The sequence below is a fragment of the Podarcis muralis genome, chromosome 6 (genome assembly GCF_964188315.1).
Source record: "Podarcis muralis chromosome 6, rPodMur119.hap1.1, whole genome shotgun sequence".
Lineage (NCBI taxonomy): Eukaryota > Metazoa > Chordata > Lepidosauria > Squamata > Lacertidae > Podarcis > Podarcis muralis.
The window spans coordinates 27,948,095-27,963,996 of NC_135660.1; the positions used below are offsets into that span (position 1 = coordinate 27,948,095).

The following is a 15,902-nucleotide window of genomic DNA, read 5'->3' on the forward strand; positions in this document are numbered from 1 at the left end:
GAACCAGCTGGGTGATCAGATGGTTCATTCTACCCTTTGTATATCTATGCTTCTCCGGCTTCCTGTTCAACTACCCCACCTAGTTATCTGTCTCACCCCACTCAGGGATCATCCACACTTCCGCTTGACCCCTTGCCACTTTCCTTCTATGGATCTTGTTTCTGCCTCATCTAGGGGTGTGTTGTTGTTGTTGTTTTGCACTTGCACATATCTCAGGTTCTTCCAAGTCTTCTGGTACTTCTCTCAAGTGTGTGGAGCATAAGAAGACCCAAGTCAGTATTAGTATATAGTTCAATCCTAAACATTTTTACTTTATGGATAATTAACAAACAGCTGGGATCACACCCACGTTTGTATATTATACTCAGGGTTTCCCCCCCCCCACCCCCCAGCCAGAAATCATTGGAACTTGGTTCTGGCACCTCTCCGGGAATAAAAAAAATCTTGAACAAAGAGTTCCAGCACCTTTTTTCTAGAAAAATATCACTGATTACATTACCTCCAACACTCTTTTATCTAAGACTTGCTATTATGGTGTCAGCAGAAAAATGGGAGGGCATATATATAGCAAGGACTACTAGGGGTACATAAAGCATCTCTATCCACTTGGCACACAGAGACAGTAGAAGCAGAGCTTCTCAGAGACAAGGGTTATCTATGAGGTTTTGCCACCACCATAGAGTTAGCCCCAAGTGTAGTGATAATTGGAAATAGAAATGAAGGCTGCTAATCATTAAGGGAGAAAAGGCGATAGTTAAGGTGAGAGTTATATCTTCTATCCCAGGTCACCCCTTCATCTGGGTTGGGAGAAGACTGGAAGAAGACATTGGCTATTTCATTACTATCTCCTGACCATTCATATATCATGAAGTCACCAGTGGGAAGGAACACATAAGAGATCTGATAATGCACCAAGCAGAAGCTTTCTTTATCCACATCTCCAATACCACATGATCTGCAAAATAAAATACACCCAGTAATATCCCCTCCTGCATCAAAATAATGCAGAAATGTAGCATGAATTGAGGGCTATCTTAAGTCTTCTTCCCCTCTTCATTTACATTTCCTCCCCATTATCTGGAGCAGGGGCATCCACATAGTCATGTAGGAAGTGTTTATGGAGCCAAGTACATGAGCTAGCAAACATGTTAAACAAAACAAAACAAAAACCACATTCTTTTACAGCTTGCTGGGAGAGTTTCATTGCTTTACAGCTCACTTAGCAGTATTTACAGGGAAAATAAACTATTTGCATAGACATACAAGTTTAATTAAGAGTGTGTGTGTGTGTGTGTGTGTGCGCGTGCGCGCACACGCGCGCGCACACACACACCTGCCTTAGAGGGGTATTTTAATTGTTTGAGAAAGGTCTGGTGCGAAACTTCACCCATTCTTTCAGGGTTAAACAGTGGCTCAGATATGGAGGGCAACATATTACACTACGTATATTGTGATCCAGATGGCTTCCAACAATTAGTGGCCTGTTCCTTTGGTGGCCCCAGTGTCTGGGTACTAGGGGGCAGGTCTTGCTATAACCCAGATAGCAGTCTATTTGCCCCTAGTAAAGTGGGATCCATTGAGAAGTCAGCTCCTAACCCTGATCTCTACTTCCATTTCTTGGCTATGCTAGAGTAGGACAAGGAGTTGGAAGCTAGGAACTAGCATCTATATAAACAATATTATATACATAATCAGATGTACACAACACTGACTTGATTATACTTTCACCTGATCTTTCAAATGTTACAAAAGCATGTTGATTCCTCACTGATGCCCTATAGATTTGCAAAATACATTTGCACAATGTAACCCTGGCAACATATATCACCTGTTGCAAGAGGCAGTAGAAGATTTAGATATGTAGCTTGATTTTGTTTAATAAACATTATCTCTCTTTTAAAAAGTGGCTCCATTTTTTTTATAACACATGCCCCAAAGCCATGCTCGGCTGCTTGCATTTAGCAGCACTAAAGAAGTTCAAGCAAACTGAAGTGATTTTTTTTTCTTTTAGAAAGACAAGGCATCCAGAGCTGAAAATTGTTTTATGCACTGAAGAGAGAGAAAATGTCCAGCTGAGTGCATTGTATTGCTCATGTCCTGGCAGAAGCAGTGTGGTATTTAAGCTAAGAGAACTGGGGTGGAGTGGGAGAGTCACAATGCAACCCTCCCTACGGGGTCCGTCAGCATAAGGAAAGTGTGATTAAGATATGTCTACCTTTTCCCACAGCTCTTTACAAAACAAACCCGATGAGTCTTGTAAACCAAACATAGATGCAAATCTGTGTGTCCATCCTTTATTTGCCATGGCACAAGAACTGTTGAACAGGGGGAAAAACAAGCTGAATTTAGCCCTATCAGCTGTTTTGTAGAGCTCACTCCTTCCTCCCTTCACGGGGTGCCGCTGACTGCTTTGTTCTCCATTCCAGCTGTTCCATTCCCCCCCTTCAGTAGTGGCCTTAACAGACCTTGGAGGAATGTAACATTGGACCACAGGAAGCTGTCCAATGTGTTTGGTTTTCTTTCCCTCTGCTTATCACTTACTTTGCCATGGGCTGCCTAAGAGAACAGCAGACTCTTAGCCTGCTTTTTGCCTTTCATTTCAATTGCAATTTGGTAATAATATGTTTGGCTTTTGTCCAACAATATAAGGATTGACAATTTCCTGGTATCTCGTCACTGGAAAAAAAATTCCCATCACGATTAGAATCTGCCACAGTTAAATAAATAATACTTGGGGGGAGCATTCTAGATCTTCTTTGCTTCCTATCTTGTAAAACCAAACAAGTTATAGTTCTATTGTTTGTGCGTTTACACGTTCATCGTTTTCGTAGAGACTTCTCATCGTGAGGTGAGAAGCCTCTGTTAAAAAAGAAGGTGCAAAGGTTCAGATCTTGGTCATACTAAATACAGCTTAACGCAAGGAGGGTGTGACTCCTTCCTTCTCACTTACGGAAGCTCTAGATATCAAGAGAGACTCTGAACAGTTATTTGCAAAAAAATCTTTCACACTGTCTGTATCTGCAAGGGCTCCAGAAGCACCATCCCATGAAAAGGTTTACTGAGAAATAACACAGGATAACAGGCCAGTTCTGATACTGTGTAGACACCAACACTGCTATCACACCACAGATTAGGGATGGGCAAAAGATGCTGAGTGCTCAAAAATGTTTGTGGGGAGTGAACAAAGCGATCAGGGTATTGCAAAACCTCCCAGACTTTTTGTAGCACTCACAAACATCTGATTCTTTCACTTCCCTTTCCAAGCAGGGATGGGTGGGGTGAGGGACCCAGGCTTATTCCCCCACTGCAGAGCACATCCAGCGGGCAGACTTCTGTCCTACCTTCCTGGCGAAGTGCAAGAAACCGTTCTGAATAGAACTGTCTTTTTTAAATGTCTCCATCACAAGCAAAAGAGTTCCAACTTTTCCCTGCTTCCTTTTTTTAAACTTACTTCTTTTTTTGAGATGGGAGGGCATGCATTTTTTAGCCGCCCTTTTTTGAAAAACCCACGCCTTCCACACTGAGACTCGCTCTCGTTTCTCACACAGATTGTCATCTGAAATACCTTTCCACTTTTCCCCACTTGTGTGCTAGGTGTGACACGCCCCACCCACCCATCCCGGACAGAGGTATCTTGGTTAATGCTATCCGGCTTAGACTACTGAAATGTGTTGTACAACAGGATTACGAAGAAATTCCAATTGGTTCGAAACGCAACAGCTATGCTGCTGACTGACACAAGTCAACCCTAACATCTCTCACCAGCTTTAAAATAGCCTTACTGTTTTTCTGTGATGCAATTCAAGTTACAATTCAAACCTGAGGATGAGGGACATTTTTCAGCCACAGGGCCACATTTTGTTCTGGTGGGTGGGGCCAGAGGTAAGAGTGAGCAAAGCAATGAATGTGATTTTTACAGGAGGCTAGTTTCTTGACACTCACACTCACACACCCCTCTATATACTCCACCCAGACAAAAAGAAGCAGCATCAGCATCCAGTGATACATTCCAAACAAGCAAAAATACCCAAGGAGAGTGCAAGGCAATGTCGGTGAACAGTGTGGCCTGATGAAGTTATAGAATGGGTCCAGGGCAGCTGTTTACCAGCTCCATCTGGTACGTAGGCTGAGACCCTATTTGCCCGCAGACTGCCTTGCCAGAGTGGTGCATGCTCTGGTTATCTCCCGCTTGGACTACTGCAATGCACTCTACGTGGGGCTACCTTTGAAGGTGACCCAGAAACTACAACTAATCCAGAATTCAGCAGCTAGACTGGTGACTGGGAGCGGCCGCCGAGACCACCTAACACTGGTCTTGAAAGACCTACATTGGTTCCCAGTATGTTTCTGAGCACAATTCAAAGTGTTGGTGCTGACCGTTAAAGCCCTAAACGCATTCAGTCCTGTATACCTGAAGGAGCATCTCCACCCCCATCGTTCTACCCGGACACTGAGGTCCAGCGCTGAGGGCCTTCTGGCGGTTCCCTCACTGCAAGAAGCCAAGTTACAGGGAACCAGGCAGAAAGCCTTCTCGGTAGTGGCACCCTCCCTGTGGAACGCCCTCCCACCAGATGTCAAAGAGAACAACAACTACCAGACTTTTAGAAGACATCTGAAGGCAGCCCTGTTTAGGGAAGCTTTTAATGTTTGATGCATTACAGTATTTTACTATTTTGTTGGAAGCCGCCCAGATGGGCGGGGTATAAATTATAAATTATTATTATTATTATCATCATCATCATCATCATCATCATCATCATCATCATCATAGAACTGTAGAGTTGGAAGGGACCCCAAGGGTCTTCTAGTCCAGTCCCCTACAATGCATGAATCTCCGGAGGGCCAGACAGAAGGTCCACATTTGGCCCCTGCGTCTGAGCATCCCCATGCCTGTTTCAAAGACATATGGCTTCATATGTTCATTGATATAAGAAGAGTCCTGCTGGATCAGACCAAAGATTTATCTAGTTGAGCAACTGATGCCCACAGTAACCAACTCAATGCCTCTGGGGACACCCTGAGACAGGACATGAAGGTAAGAGTCCTTTCCCACTGTCATTTCTCCAGGAACTTGTGTTCTGGAGCATGGGTGCCTCTGATCCTGGAAGCAGTATATAGTCAATATGTTCAGTAGTTATTAGCAGGCTCTAACCCCTTTTAAAGCTGACTATGCGAGTGGCCATCACCTTATTATGGTAGTGCAGTGGCATAGCGTGTTTTGCTGGTGCTCAGGGCATGCATTCGCACACCAGGGGCCAGAGGATGAATAGAGTCTGCTGCGCCAGCCCAGCCATTACTACCAATGCCGATGGAGTGACATCAGCCCCAAGCCGCTCTGCAAGGCTGATATGATCGCAGCCTCGCAAAGCATCTCAAGGTCTGGCAGATCAGAATGAGCAGCAACCCCCAGAAAAATGTGCCCGGGGCCATTGCCCCAGCAGTGCCCCCCTGTGGTAGTGAATGTTATACTTTAAACAATGCACTGCATGAAGTCCTTCCTTTTGTCTGCCTCGAATCTCCCACTCTTTAGTTTCGTTGGATGACTTCACAAGAAGAACAATCTCTCTGGAGGCATGGTAACTATCAGGTTTCCTCCCTGTTCACATTTCCTACCTTCCTAACTAAGGTACAATTTAAAATGGGCTATTGTGAGAACAAGAATGTTGCATGAAAAGAGATTGTGCAACTATAGATCATACACTAACTATGTGGTTAGCTTGTGAATATGTAGCTCCCTTAAGCTGATCAGAATTATATAAATATGAATGCATACAGCTGTCATTAAGTCACAATTATTTTCCCTCAGGTGCTAATCTGTTGACAGGGCTTGCACTGTCTTCCTTTGTTTTTAGCATTTCCAGTAAATATGAGACAGCTTCATTTTGTAGCGAACATACAACAGCCTGTGGCTATGCATCCAGGAACCAGCCAATCAATGTCTGCTAGTACAAAAGCAATCCAATGCTATATTGCTTCTTATCTGAATTCATTTGTTGACTCAGCAGAGATTTCTCATTCATCTGTTTTGCAAATGTCCAATTTTGCAATGGTGCAAAGGGAAAGTTGGGTTGAAACGCAGCCATTGGGGTTTATTTGTTCTTCTGTGGTAGCTTAAGTCTATCGACTGACTAAAAATGAATAATGCATTTTGGTTTTGTGTCCTGGAATTGCAGAAGGAAAAGGATTCCAAAGATTAATGGTCCACTAGGCTCTTCATCTGGGCATGATCAGGGTAGAGAAAAATCTGAAGCATAGCATAACCCTGTAACTAATTAGGCTAATTTTAAAGATAAATTTATATTAAGGAAATTTAAGGGCCACAACAATGTGAGGAAACACTAGACACTCCCACTTAAGCCAAAATGCTTTAACTTCTGCTTTTCTGGCCTGTGTTTCATTGGTCTGACCACAGACATTATTGGGGGGGGGTGCTCAAGGGGCAAGACTTGGATCTCCTGTTCTTTCTTCCCCCCACTTTTTAAAAATAAAATAAAAAGAGTGACTCAGGGAACTTCAAAGCATAGTCCTGATAAGAACCCAGCTACCTCCCATCTTAATTTCCTAGAAGAATTTATAAATATAATTTATACATATAAATATGTACACTTTATGCAAATTTGTGTCCTGGGGTTGTATCCTTTAAGTACACAGCCTCACAACCAGATGGCTCTCTTAGCTACTGTTTTTAGAAATTAGAGGAGACCATGAGTTGACTAAATTTGCAAAGAGTCAACAAGTGTGGTTTGTAAATTTCAAGGGGTCTAATATCTCACCACCACCACCAATCGTTTGTGGACTGGGAAAAGGGCTTTTGGGACCATTTCCCTTCTCTGTCTGATAGAGCCATAATTTCCTCTAGTGTGAGCAGTCTCTTTCTCCCCAATCTCACTATCATGCTGCAAAAACCATTTGGCCAGAGATAACTGCAGCAGAAAACACATTGGTGGGGCACACCATCGCAAATGATGCTCTCTTTTAATACTTTCCAAAAATTGCAGCTGTCTCCAGAGTTGTATTTCTCTCCCTCTCATTTCTGAATTGTTTGAACACATGCTTTTTTGGCAAAACACAAACCAGCTCCGACTAAACGCCAAAACCTTGAAGCAAAAAATACATACTCAAAGAACCTAACTTCCAAAGCAACTCATATATAACGGTGAGCTAGTTTGTCAGTTTCTAATTTTTCAGTCTTTAGTTCAGTTCTCTATGTTTCCACATCAGCTTGGTTTTTTTAAAAAAAAGTCCTCATGAAAATTAATCAGCATTTAAGTGCACATTTCTCCTAATATACACATTTGTATATGCAGTTTTAGGGACGCGGGTGACGCTGTGGGTTAGGTCGGTGGTTTGAATCACCACAACGAGGTGAGCTCCCGTTGCTGGGTCCCTGCTCCTGCCAACCTAGCAGTTCAAAAGCACATCAAAGTGCAAGTAGATAAATAGGTACCACTCCGGCAGGAAGGTAAACGGCATTTCTGTGTGCTGCTCTGGTTTGCCAGAAGCGGCTTAGTCATGCTGGCCACATGACCCGGAAGCTGTACGCCGGCTCCCTCAGCCAATAAAGCGAGATGAGCGCCGCAACCCCAGAGTCAGCCACGACTGGACCTAATGGTCAGGGGTCCCTTTACCTTTTTATATGCAGTTTTACCTAATGTGCATATCTATGCAAATCAATTTTACCTGAATTAATGCATTGTTTATATTATTTTCACGTACATGTATGCACATGTTAACCTAGTCTATGCACTTTTGTACATATTACTTGGCTGGAAAACTATATTGCAAAATTTGGAGAAGTGTGAATTTCAAAAGATTGCTTTATTTCAAGTCTGCGTATTGTGCTAGAAGTGTAAACTAGATAGGTACGTTCACATTTAAACTCCGCCCCCCCATCCCTGCTCAAATACGTGTGGTTAAGGTGGACAATCAGATATTGGACAGCAATCAGAAATCAGTACCAAATCTCTTCTGTTCTGTTGTATAAGTGTGCACACACCACCCAGTTTTCCAGATACTCCACATTCCGAAAAGCTGTCCCTGGAGTCTCGATTCAGATTGAAGTAACATGCTATGTGGGCATCTTCCCTAGAGAGAAAAGCACTTCCCCCTGCTGGACAATACAAGAGATACAGATAAGGTGATCTCCGCATGCAACCATATATCTGGAGGATATGCTCTTCTGTGCCCCACTGGCTACAGATAGGAATGTGTATTCCCATCTGGGATTATATGTTGCTGCAAGAGGTTGGTTGTGTGGTGCTATAGCTGGTCTGGGGCCAGAGATTACAGAATTCTTCTATACCATCTTTGGCTGTGTTTACACTCCTGTTACACTCCTGGGAGGCGGGTGGTGCTGTGGGTTAAACAACAGAGCCTAGGACTTGCCGATCAGAAGGTCAGCGGTTCAAATCCCCTTGACGGGGTGAGCTCCCGTTGCTCGGTCCCTGCTCCTGCCAACCTAGCAGTTCAAAAGCACGTCAACGTTCAAGTAGATAAATAGGTACTGCTCCGGCGGGAAGGTAAACAGCGTTTCCGTGCGCTGCTCTGGTTTCATCAAAAGCGGCTTAGTCATGTTGGCCACATGACCCGGAAAAACTGCCTGTGGACAAACGTCGGCTCCCTCGGCCAGTAAAGCGAGATGAGCGCCACAACCCCAGAGTCGGCCACGACTGGACCTAATGGTCAGGGGTCCCTTTACCTTTACCCTCCTGTTTACTAGCTGTGTTTCGAATGATGGGTTTTTAAAAAATCCGTGCTTAAGTGACTTTCTCAAAATGCATATGTATCCTGTACTTCATTATAAAATGCTACTGTCTGATGTGTTGTTTCTCAAACCAGCTTCACACCAGTTGGCTTTCTTAAGCCATTCCTAATTCATCCCTAGCCAAGGTGTGACCATCTTTACACTGGGTAAAGACATACCTGCCCTGTCAATGCCCCCTGGTGTGTACACAAACAGAAATAAATCTGACACTAATGAAGCTGTGCTGATGTGAACTGCTAGAGGGGGGGAAACTGTGAAATGCACCAGGGGTGGGGACAACATCTTTGTGCTCTAAGGCAGAAATGTGTATATACCCTTAGGCTAGCAGAGCACTTTATCTTACTTCTTTTATTGTTCCAGTATCAAAGTTCTCTCTCGATGCTAATTTCGTTTACAGTACGGTCCTAATTCAAGTCACCCATAGAATCCTTAAAATAAATCCACAGCAGTGGTTTGTTTGTTTTTTAATATAGAAAAGAAAGGTATACTTCTGGATCTGGTGAAAAGGTCTCTGAAAATGACGCACTGCATTAAAAGAAGCTAGCACTGATGCCTTGGCTGCCAGTTGTGCTTTCAATGTGATTTCTAGGTTTAAAAGGACCAAGGGATAACTTGTGCAGAATGTTAACCAAAGGGCATGTAATATGCTAATGAAAAAAAAACCTCCTGAGATAGAACGGATAAACTTGAAATTGCAGATTCACAACCCTTTGTTGCCCTCTTGAAATTAGAAAGCAATTCCTAAAACTTCAAAACAGCTTTTCTGATGCTTTCCTAAGAAATGGAATCACACAGGAAAACAAAGGGGTTTTGGGGGTACGAGGGATAGTGGCATTTTGTGCATGAGTTTAACCAATTCTTTTGTCCTATTCAAATATTATGATGTCCTGTCTTCAAAACATATAAGATGACGCTCTGTACAAGTTCCACGGACACCTGTGCTTAGATTCCTAAGTGTTTTGACATTGCACATTCCCAACATGGCACCCATGTCCTATGTCACCCACTAGTGTTGCCTATTGCTATTACATGCAAAAAAATATTTTTGACATTTTGCCTGCTTGCTCAAAAACTCTGGACCCGCAAAGATCTAATTTAACCAGCTGCATAGTTTGATTGGTTTTTCCAACAGCCTGGTTATATTTTAATTGTATTTTGGTTTCTTGTATAGTGTTTTGTTTTGTTGTACACCACCTTGAGCTGCCCACTTAGCAGGCGGCATATAAACATTTAAACAAATAAATAAAAATCATCTGTGAAATGGATGCTTTGTAGTGCCCAGAAAAATTTCCTAGATTTCCAAATGTTGCCCTGAGACCAGAAAAAGTTAAAGATCCATGATATAGCCTGATATAGCAAGAACCCAATGTTGTCGTACGTTATACCATTTAAAATATATACATATAGAATTCACCTTTTATAATTTACAGCTTGATCCTTTGAAAAGAACATTTGGGGTGAAATGTTTGTGCTGTTTTATTGATTGATTGATCGATTGCATTTATAGGGCACCTTTCTGCTAAGGCATCCAAGGCAATTATAGCCACCAAATATTCATATAAGGATTGCAGCATTTATTATGGTACAAATCTTTTTAAGATAACCCAGGAGGGCAAGAGGGAGGAGCCACAGAGCACACATCATTTTCTGCAGCTGCATTCCACCTGCCTTAAAAATCATAGGAACATACATAGGTAGCTGTCTTTTGTTGTTGTTGTTGTTTAGTCGTTTAGTTGTGTCCGACTCTTCGTGACCCCATGGACCAGAGCACGCCATGGACCAGAGCACGGTAGCTGTCTTATACTGAGCCAAATCATTAGTCCACCTAGTTCAGCATTGTCAAATGAGACTGGCAGCCACTCTCCAGCGTTTCAGACAAGGGTTTCTCCCAGTCCTACTTGGAGATGCAGGGCACTGAACTTGGGACCTTCTGCATGCAAAACAAGATGCTCTACTACTGAGATGGCCCTTCCCCTGTCAGCAGAATGTCTGCCGACATTAATGTCATTACGTACTCAGCAATGAGTTTACTGAGAGCACAACCAATGGCGGTAAAGGCAAACCCACTAACATTAGTGAATATATTCCAAGACTTCTAACTATGGGCATAATGCATATCTTAATGTTAGTGAAATTAAAAACCATAGGTAAGGACTAGAATATGGCTTTATATGTGGAGGATAATAATCTTTGCATAATGGCATACACCCAAAGCTCTTCTACCATTGAACATTGTAGCAAGCAACCAAAGCTAGCAAGCAATCTTTTGGGGAGGTTCATTTGGGGAAGTGGTACCTCGGGTTAAGTACTTAATTCGTTCCGGATGTCCGTTCTTAACCTGAAACTGTTCTTAACCTGAAGCACCACTTTAGCTAATGGGGCCTCCTGCTGCTGCCACGCCGCCGGAGCACGATTTCTGTTCTCATCCTGAAGCAAAGTTCTTAACCTGAAGCACTATTTCTGGGTTAGCGGAGTGTGTAACCTGAAGCGTATGTAACCTGAGGTACCACTGTACTGAAGAACTCCCAATAAGCTTTGGTGAAATCTCAGGATCCCCCAAAACCACATTTGAAAACTAGTGATTCCAAACAATAGTTTGATCACCTCCTTGAGCAAACAGAGATTACAAAATGGGAAAACCTGTATGGTTTCTGAATGAAGGGTACATACGATAATCAACAAAGACTTCATCATCAGAGTTCAATTTTTTGACTATAGCTTTCTCACTAGCCACCCTTACTAAAGTGGAAATGGGCTGGACATCTTTTCACGGAAACATGAACGACACAATAAGTCCCTACCTTTCCCCCTTTCCCAAAAGGGTGGAGGAAGGGAAGATAAAGGAGGCAATTTAAGTCTGTGTACACAACATGCATTTAAAGCATGTGACTTACCCCAAAGAATCCTGGGAACTGTAGTTGGTTAGAGGGCTGGAAAATGAAGCTATGTTAGGGGTAAACTACAGAACCCAATATTCTTAATAGAATAAAGGACTGGACATTTATTTAATAGGAAGAGGAAGGAGAGCAGGAAGCAAGAGGAACAACTCAGAGAATTGTTCCATTTAAGACAAATCTAGACAAAACAAAATAAAATGGGGGAGGGTTAAAGTCCAATAAAATAGTTATCTATAGATGAGCAACTTGTTTTCAGCAACATGATTTTGGACTAGAATGCAGCTGTAGCCTCATTGGCTGTGGAGCTGCTGCTGGTTATTGTGTGAGGGAAGAAGACTATCGTTCTTCACTTTCTCTGGATATTAATTTTTATTCCTTCTGTGGTATTCTCAGTCTTTCCTTTCATAAATCTTCAACTCTTTCCTCCTCCCCCCTACCCTGAATATCCTTTTGCGGGGGAAACTATCAAAATCTTTACAGAAAAACCTCCTAAGGCACTTTTTTAGGAGCCGAAAAAAGGGCTGCATGCCCTCCAACATGTCCCAGAGGAAAGGATAAAGGATAAAGGACGACCCTTTATCAAAAGGCAATCCAGTAGTGGCCCATTTTGTTAGATACAGGTGAAATACAAATTGTTCACACACTCCAGTTACGTCTGTTTAATAGACACAGTACCTGTTTTCCTCACTAAGAGCACCACTTATTGATATTCATTCAATTTGTACCATAATACATCAATAGATTTGACTTCAGGTTAAAAGTCTTTTCGGCTGGCATTAATACTGCCTACCTTAGGCATAATACTGCCTTCCTTAGGAATCACATCTCTCAACTTTGCTACCATGTTCTGACTTCCAAAAGTGGTCTGATCCAGCATGCTCTTCTTATGGTCTTAAGAATGTGAATACTTGAATTCTGACATACATGAAAACGTTTCTGTGGAGGAAGTTTGCTCTTGTGAAATGCGACTTCATGAACTGTTTGCTCTTGTCACACTATAATGGACTCATTTCCCTTCTGTCAAATGCTGACAGGCATGATAGGCTGACCAGAGTACGGGAGGGGATGTGGCCTCTGGCAGGAAGATGGGATGAAACATTAAATGGGTCTCCAGCTGTTTTTGGACTACAATTCCCATCAACCCTGACCACTGGTCCTGCTAGCTAGGAATGATGGGAGTTGTAGTCCAAAAACAGCTGGAGACCTAAGTTTGGGAAACCCTGCATTAGCGCAAACAGAAAACGGGCCCCACCAACCTTAACAAGCCCCACCTGCTGACCTATGTACAACCAATCCAGGGGGTGGCACTGCCTGTCATCTACCTCCCCCTTAGTCTCAATTGTTGCAACGTTGTAATAGAACTTAGCAGGTAGAAGATGGAGACAAAACTAGAAAGTGCCTTTCTGGCTCCACCTACTGTTGGTTTTCCTGTCTTCTGCCTGTGTCAACAGGTACCACCTCCCCACTCAGATACCATAAAAAGAACTTAACTACACTTTACAACCCAACTAGAAACACTCAACCACTGCATTGAGTACACCATAGTCCTATTACACCAGTAAGTCACAGATAATGTATTGCAAGCCTTGAGCATTTATCCTAAAATAGCAAATTAAAACCCTCCTTGAGAGTCTGTCTTCTGCACACAAGCCATATTAAGTTGATTGTCTGACTATTATGTTTTAATAAGGGGTTCACCCCCAACTTTCATAATAACACAGGGCTAGTATTTTGAGAGTTCTCTTTTGATCTCTCATCAGTTAATTTTCCTGCAGGAAATCCAGCCTTTTATCAAATTAAACCACACCTTTTATCAAATTAATTCTTTTATCAAATATCAACCAGTACCAAAAAGAGACATGCTTTAGACCTGGAGCACACTCTTCCTTTTGTGCACTCACAAACCATGGACCTGCAAATTCAAAAAGGCCTACTTATTTCTGGGAAGTTATATACAGAAGTATGACTAGGACTTACTCTAGGTTGTTTTCGTGACAATTGAGCCAACACTTTTAATGATAGACATTTGACTGTGAAATACAGTCACATCACACGCAGCTCTGTTATAGCATACAAGCTTCCATTTCATAAAGCAGTTGATGAAAGATCCAACACCACTAAAATCTATTTAAATAAGGAAAGGACGGCAGTATTCACGAATCCCAAATCAAAACATTCAAACAATATATAGCTCTATACAACATAAAGCATAATGACATTCCTGTTAACAGATCTTATATTTGGGAAGTTTAAAAAAAATGCGAAATGCTCTCAAATTCTGACGACAGATATAACCCTATAAACTGTATTAGAGCTTTTTTGTGTTAAATTGAATAGTTATCCTTATTTGCCATAGGAGCCAACTCCTAGGGGCCGTGGGGGCTTTGGCCCCCACAATAAAATATGATTATGCAGAGCAGGGGTTACCTGGGCCCCCAAAATATTTTATTTAAGTTGGCACCCCTGTCATTTGCTCATATATAAGATGGTGGTTGCACAATAAAATTACAATAAGAAAGGTGTACAGGGCAATGTAAATACGGTAAATATATTTGCCTCACTGTTTAGGTTTACATGCTATATACAAACCAGGAAGAGAATTCCAGCAAGCTATTTTTTGCTGCTGTCGTTCTAATGTGCGTTACATTAGTAGGGCTACCTGCAGTGATTATGAACTGATCCTTATTTAACCTGTCTTAACAGCGGTTACACAAGAAACGTAAATTGGATAACAAATACAGCACATTATGTACCATATTTACGTTACCCAAAATTTATTGTATAATTCCCACTTAAACCTCGAGCGCTTTGTATCAGAATCAGTTCATAACCCTCACAGGTAGTGCCATTAAAGCTATATACTAATGGCCAATGGTGCTCTTCTTTTTGTTTGCAAATATACAATTGAATGTGACATGTTACCAAACTCCCCATCACTGGGAGGGGTTTTCGTACATTTAGACCCAGAATGTGCAAGTGAGTATGTGGTAGGTTGGCTGTGGGTTGTACTGCTGCAATAAGAATAATATGGAAAAACTGAGATGATATGAGATAATCCTTTACAATATGGGTGAACAATAAGAGGGAATCTCCACTGAAACAAACAATAGATGCTCTTGTGCCATTCCCATTCATTTCAATGGGGCTTGCACAGAAAACCTTTCCACTGGTTTGTGTCTCCCTTATCAAGTAGAATTGACACCCATTACATTAAGGCTTTCACTCCCCAACAATTCCTCATTTTTGGAACTCCTCATAGGCTGTTAACAGAAACATCTGACGTGCATAATGCCTCAAAACCTAACAGCATTTTTTTTGCAAGGTATAATTACTTTTTAAGCAAGCGTGCCAGTCAAATTGCTCCACCGTGCATCCAAATAGTTAATAAAGTAAATCCTCTTTCCATCTGTCACTTAGAATGAAGTGACCACATAAGATATTTAGTGAAGTACAAATCCCAAAGGAATTAAAGGGGGGGAGGGCTCAGTGCATTGGAAATAGAACAAGCTCTCCCAACTAGCCAAGCAGCCCTGCACGGTGAACTCTCACTTACCCTCTGGTTTATGGACTTGCCTTCCTTGACTTCCACCGCCAAGCCAAGATCAGACAATCGGCAGTGGCCATCATCATCCAGGAGGACATTTTCAGGCTTCATGTCCCTGTAGACAATTTGGATGGAGTGAAGGTGCAGCATCCCACAGGTGATCTGAGCCGAGTAGAAGATGACCCTATCCATTTCCAAGCCTCTTTCGCCCACATTGTAAATGTGATATTTAAGATCCCCACCATTCATGAGGCTCATGACAAGACACAGGGCGGCTTTGCTCTGATAGGCATAGGACAGCGTGACAATGAAACGGCTGTTGACTTTCTCAAGGATCTCCTTCTCTAACAGAGCCATCTTTTCGCCACCTTTTTTCTTTAGTCGTTTTTTGTCCAGTTTCTTGCAGGCATACATCTTGCCAGTATTTCTCACCTGAATGGCACAAACCTAAAGCAGCAAGTTTAATGAAAAAAGGAAAAGTCTTAAGTAAGCGATGCAGACTCGGAACTGGAGAGACTATATGCCCCTTATTGCTATTTTCACCACAATATCCATTGCTTTCAGTTTTGATTTTTAAAAACACACACAAATACCCCTTAGATTATATACTGCATTCTTGGAGACTATTATGCCATTTATGGGTTCTCTACAACGCTTTGTAGATTATTTGAAAGGAATGAATGGAGCCGCAGTAGCA

General features: G+C 42.2%; 1 protein-coding gene across 2 annotated transcripts in view; it reads right to left on the bottom strand.

Annotated features, from left to right (window-relative positions):
* Positions 1–15,902, bottom strand: part of GRK7 (G protein-coupled receptor kinase 7) — a 42,694-nt gene that overhangs the window by 24,781 nt on the left and 2,011 nt on the right. For both annotated transcript variants that reach the window (XM_028731183.2, XM_028731184.2), the window contains exon 2: positions 15,215–15,652. In XM_028731183.2, coding sequence (XP_028587016.1) covers positions 15,215–15,652 — 438 coding nt within the window. The remainder of the gene's footprint in view (positions 1–15,214; positions 15,653–15,902) is intronic.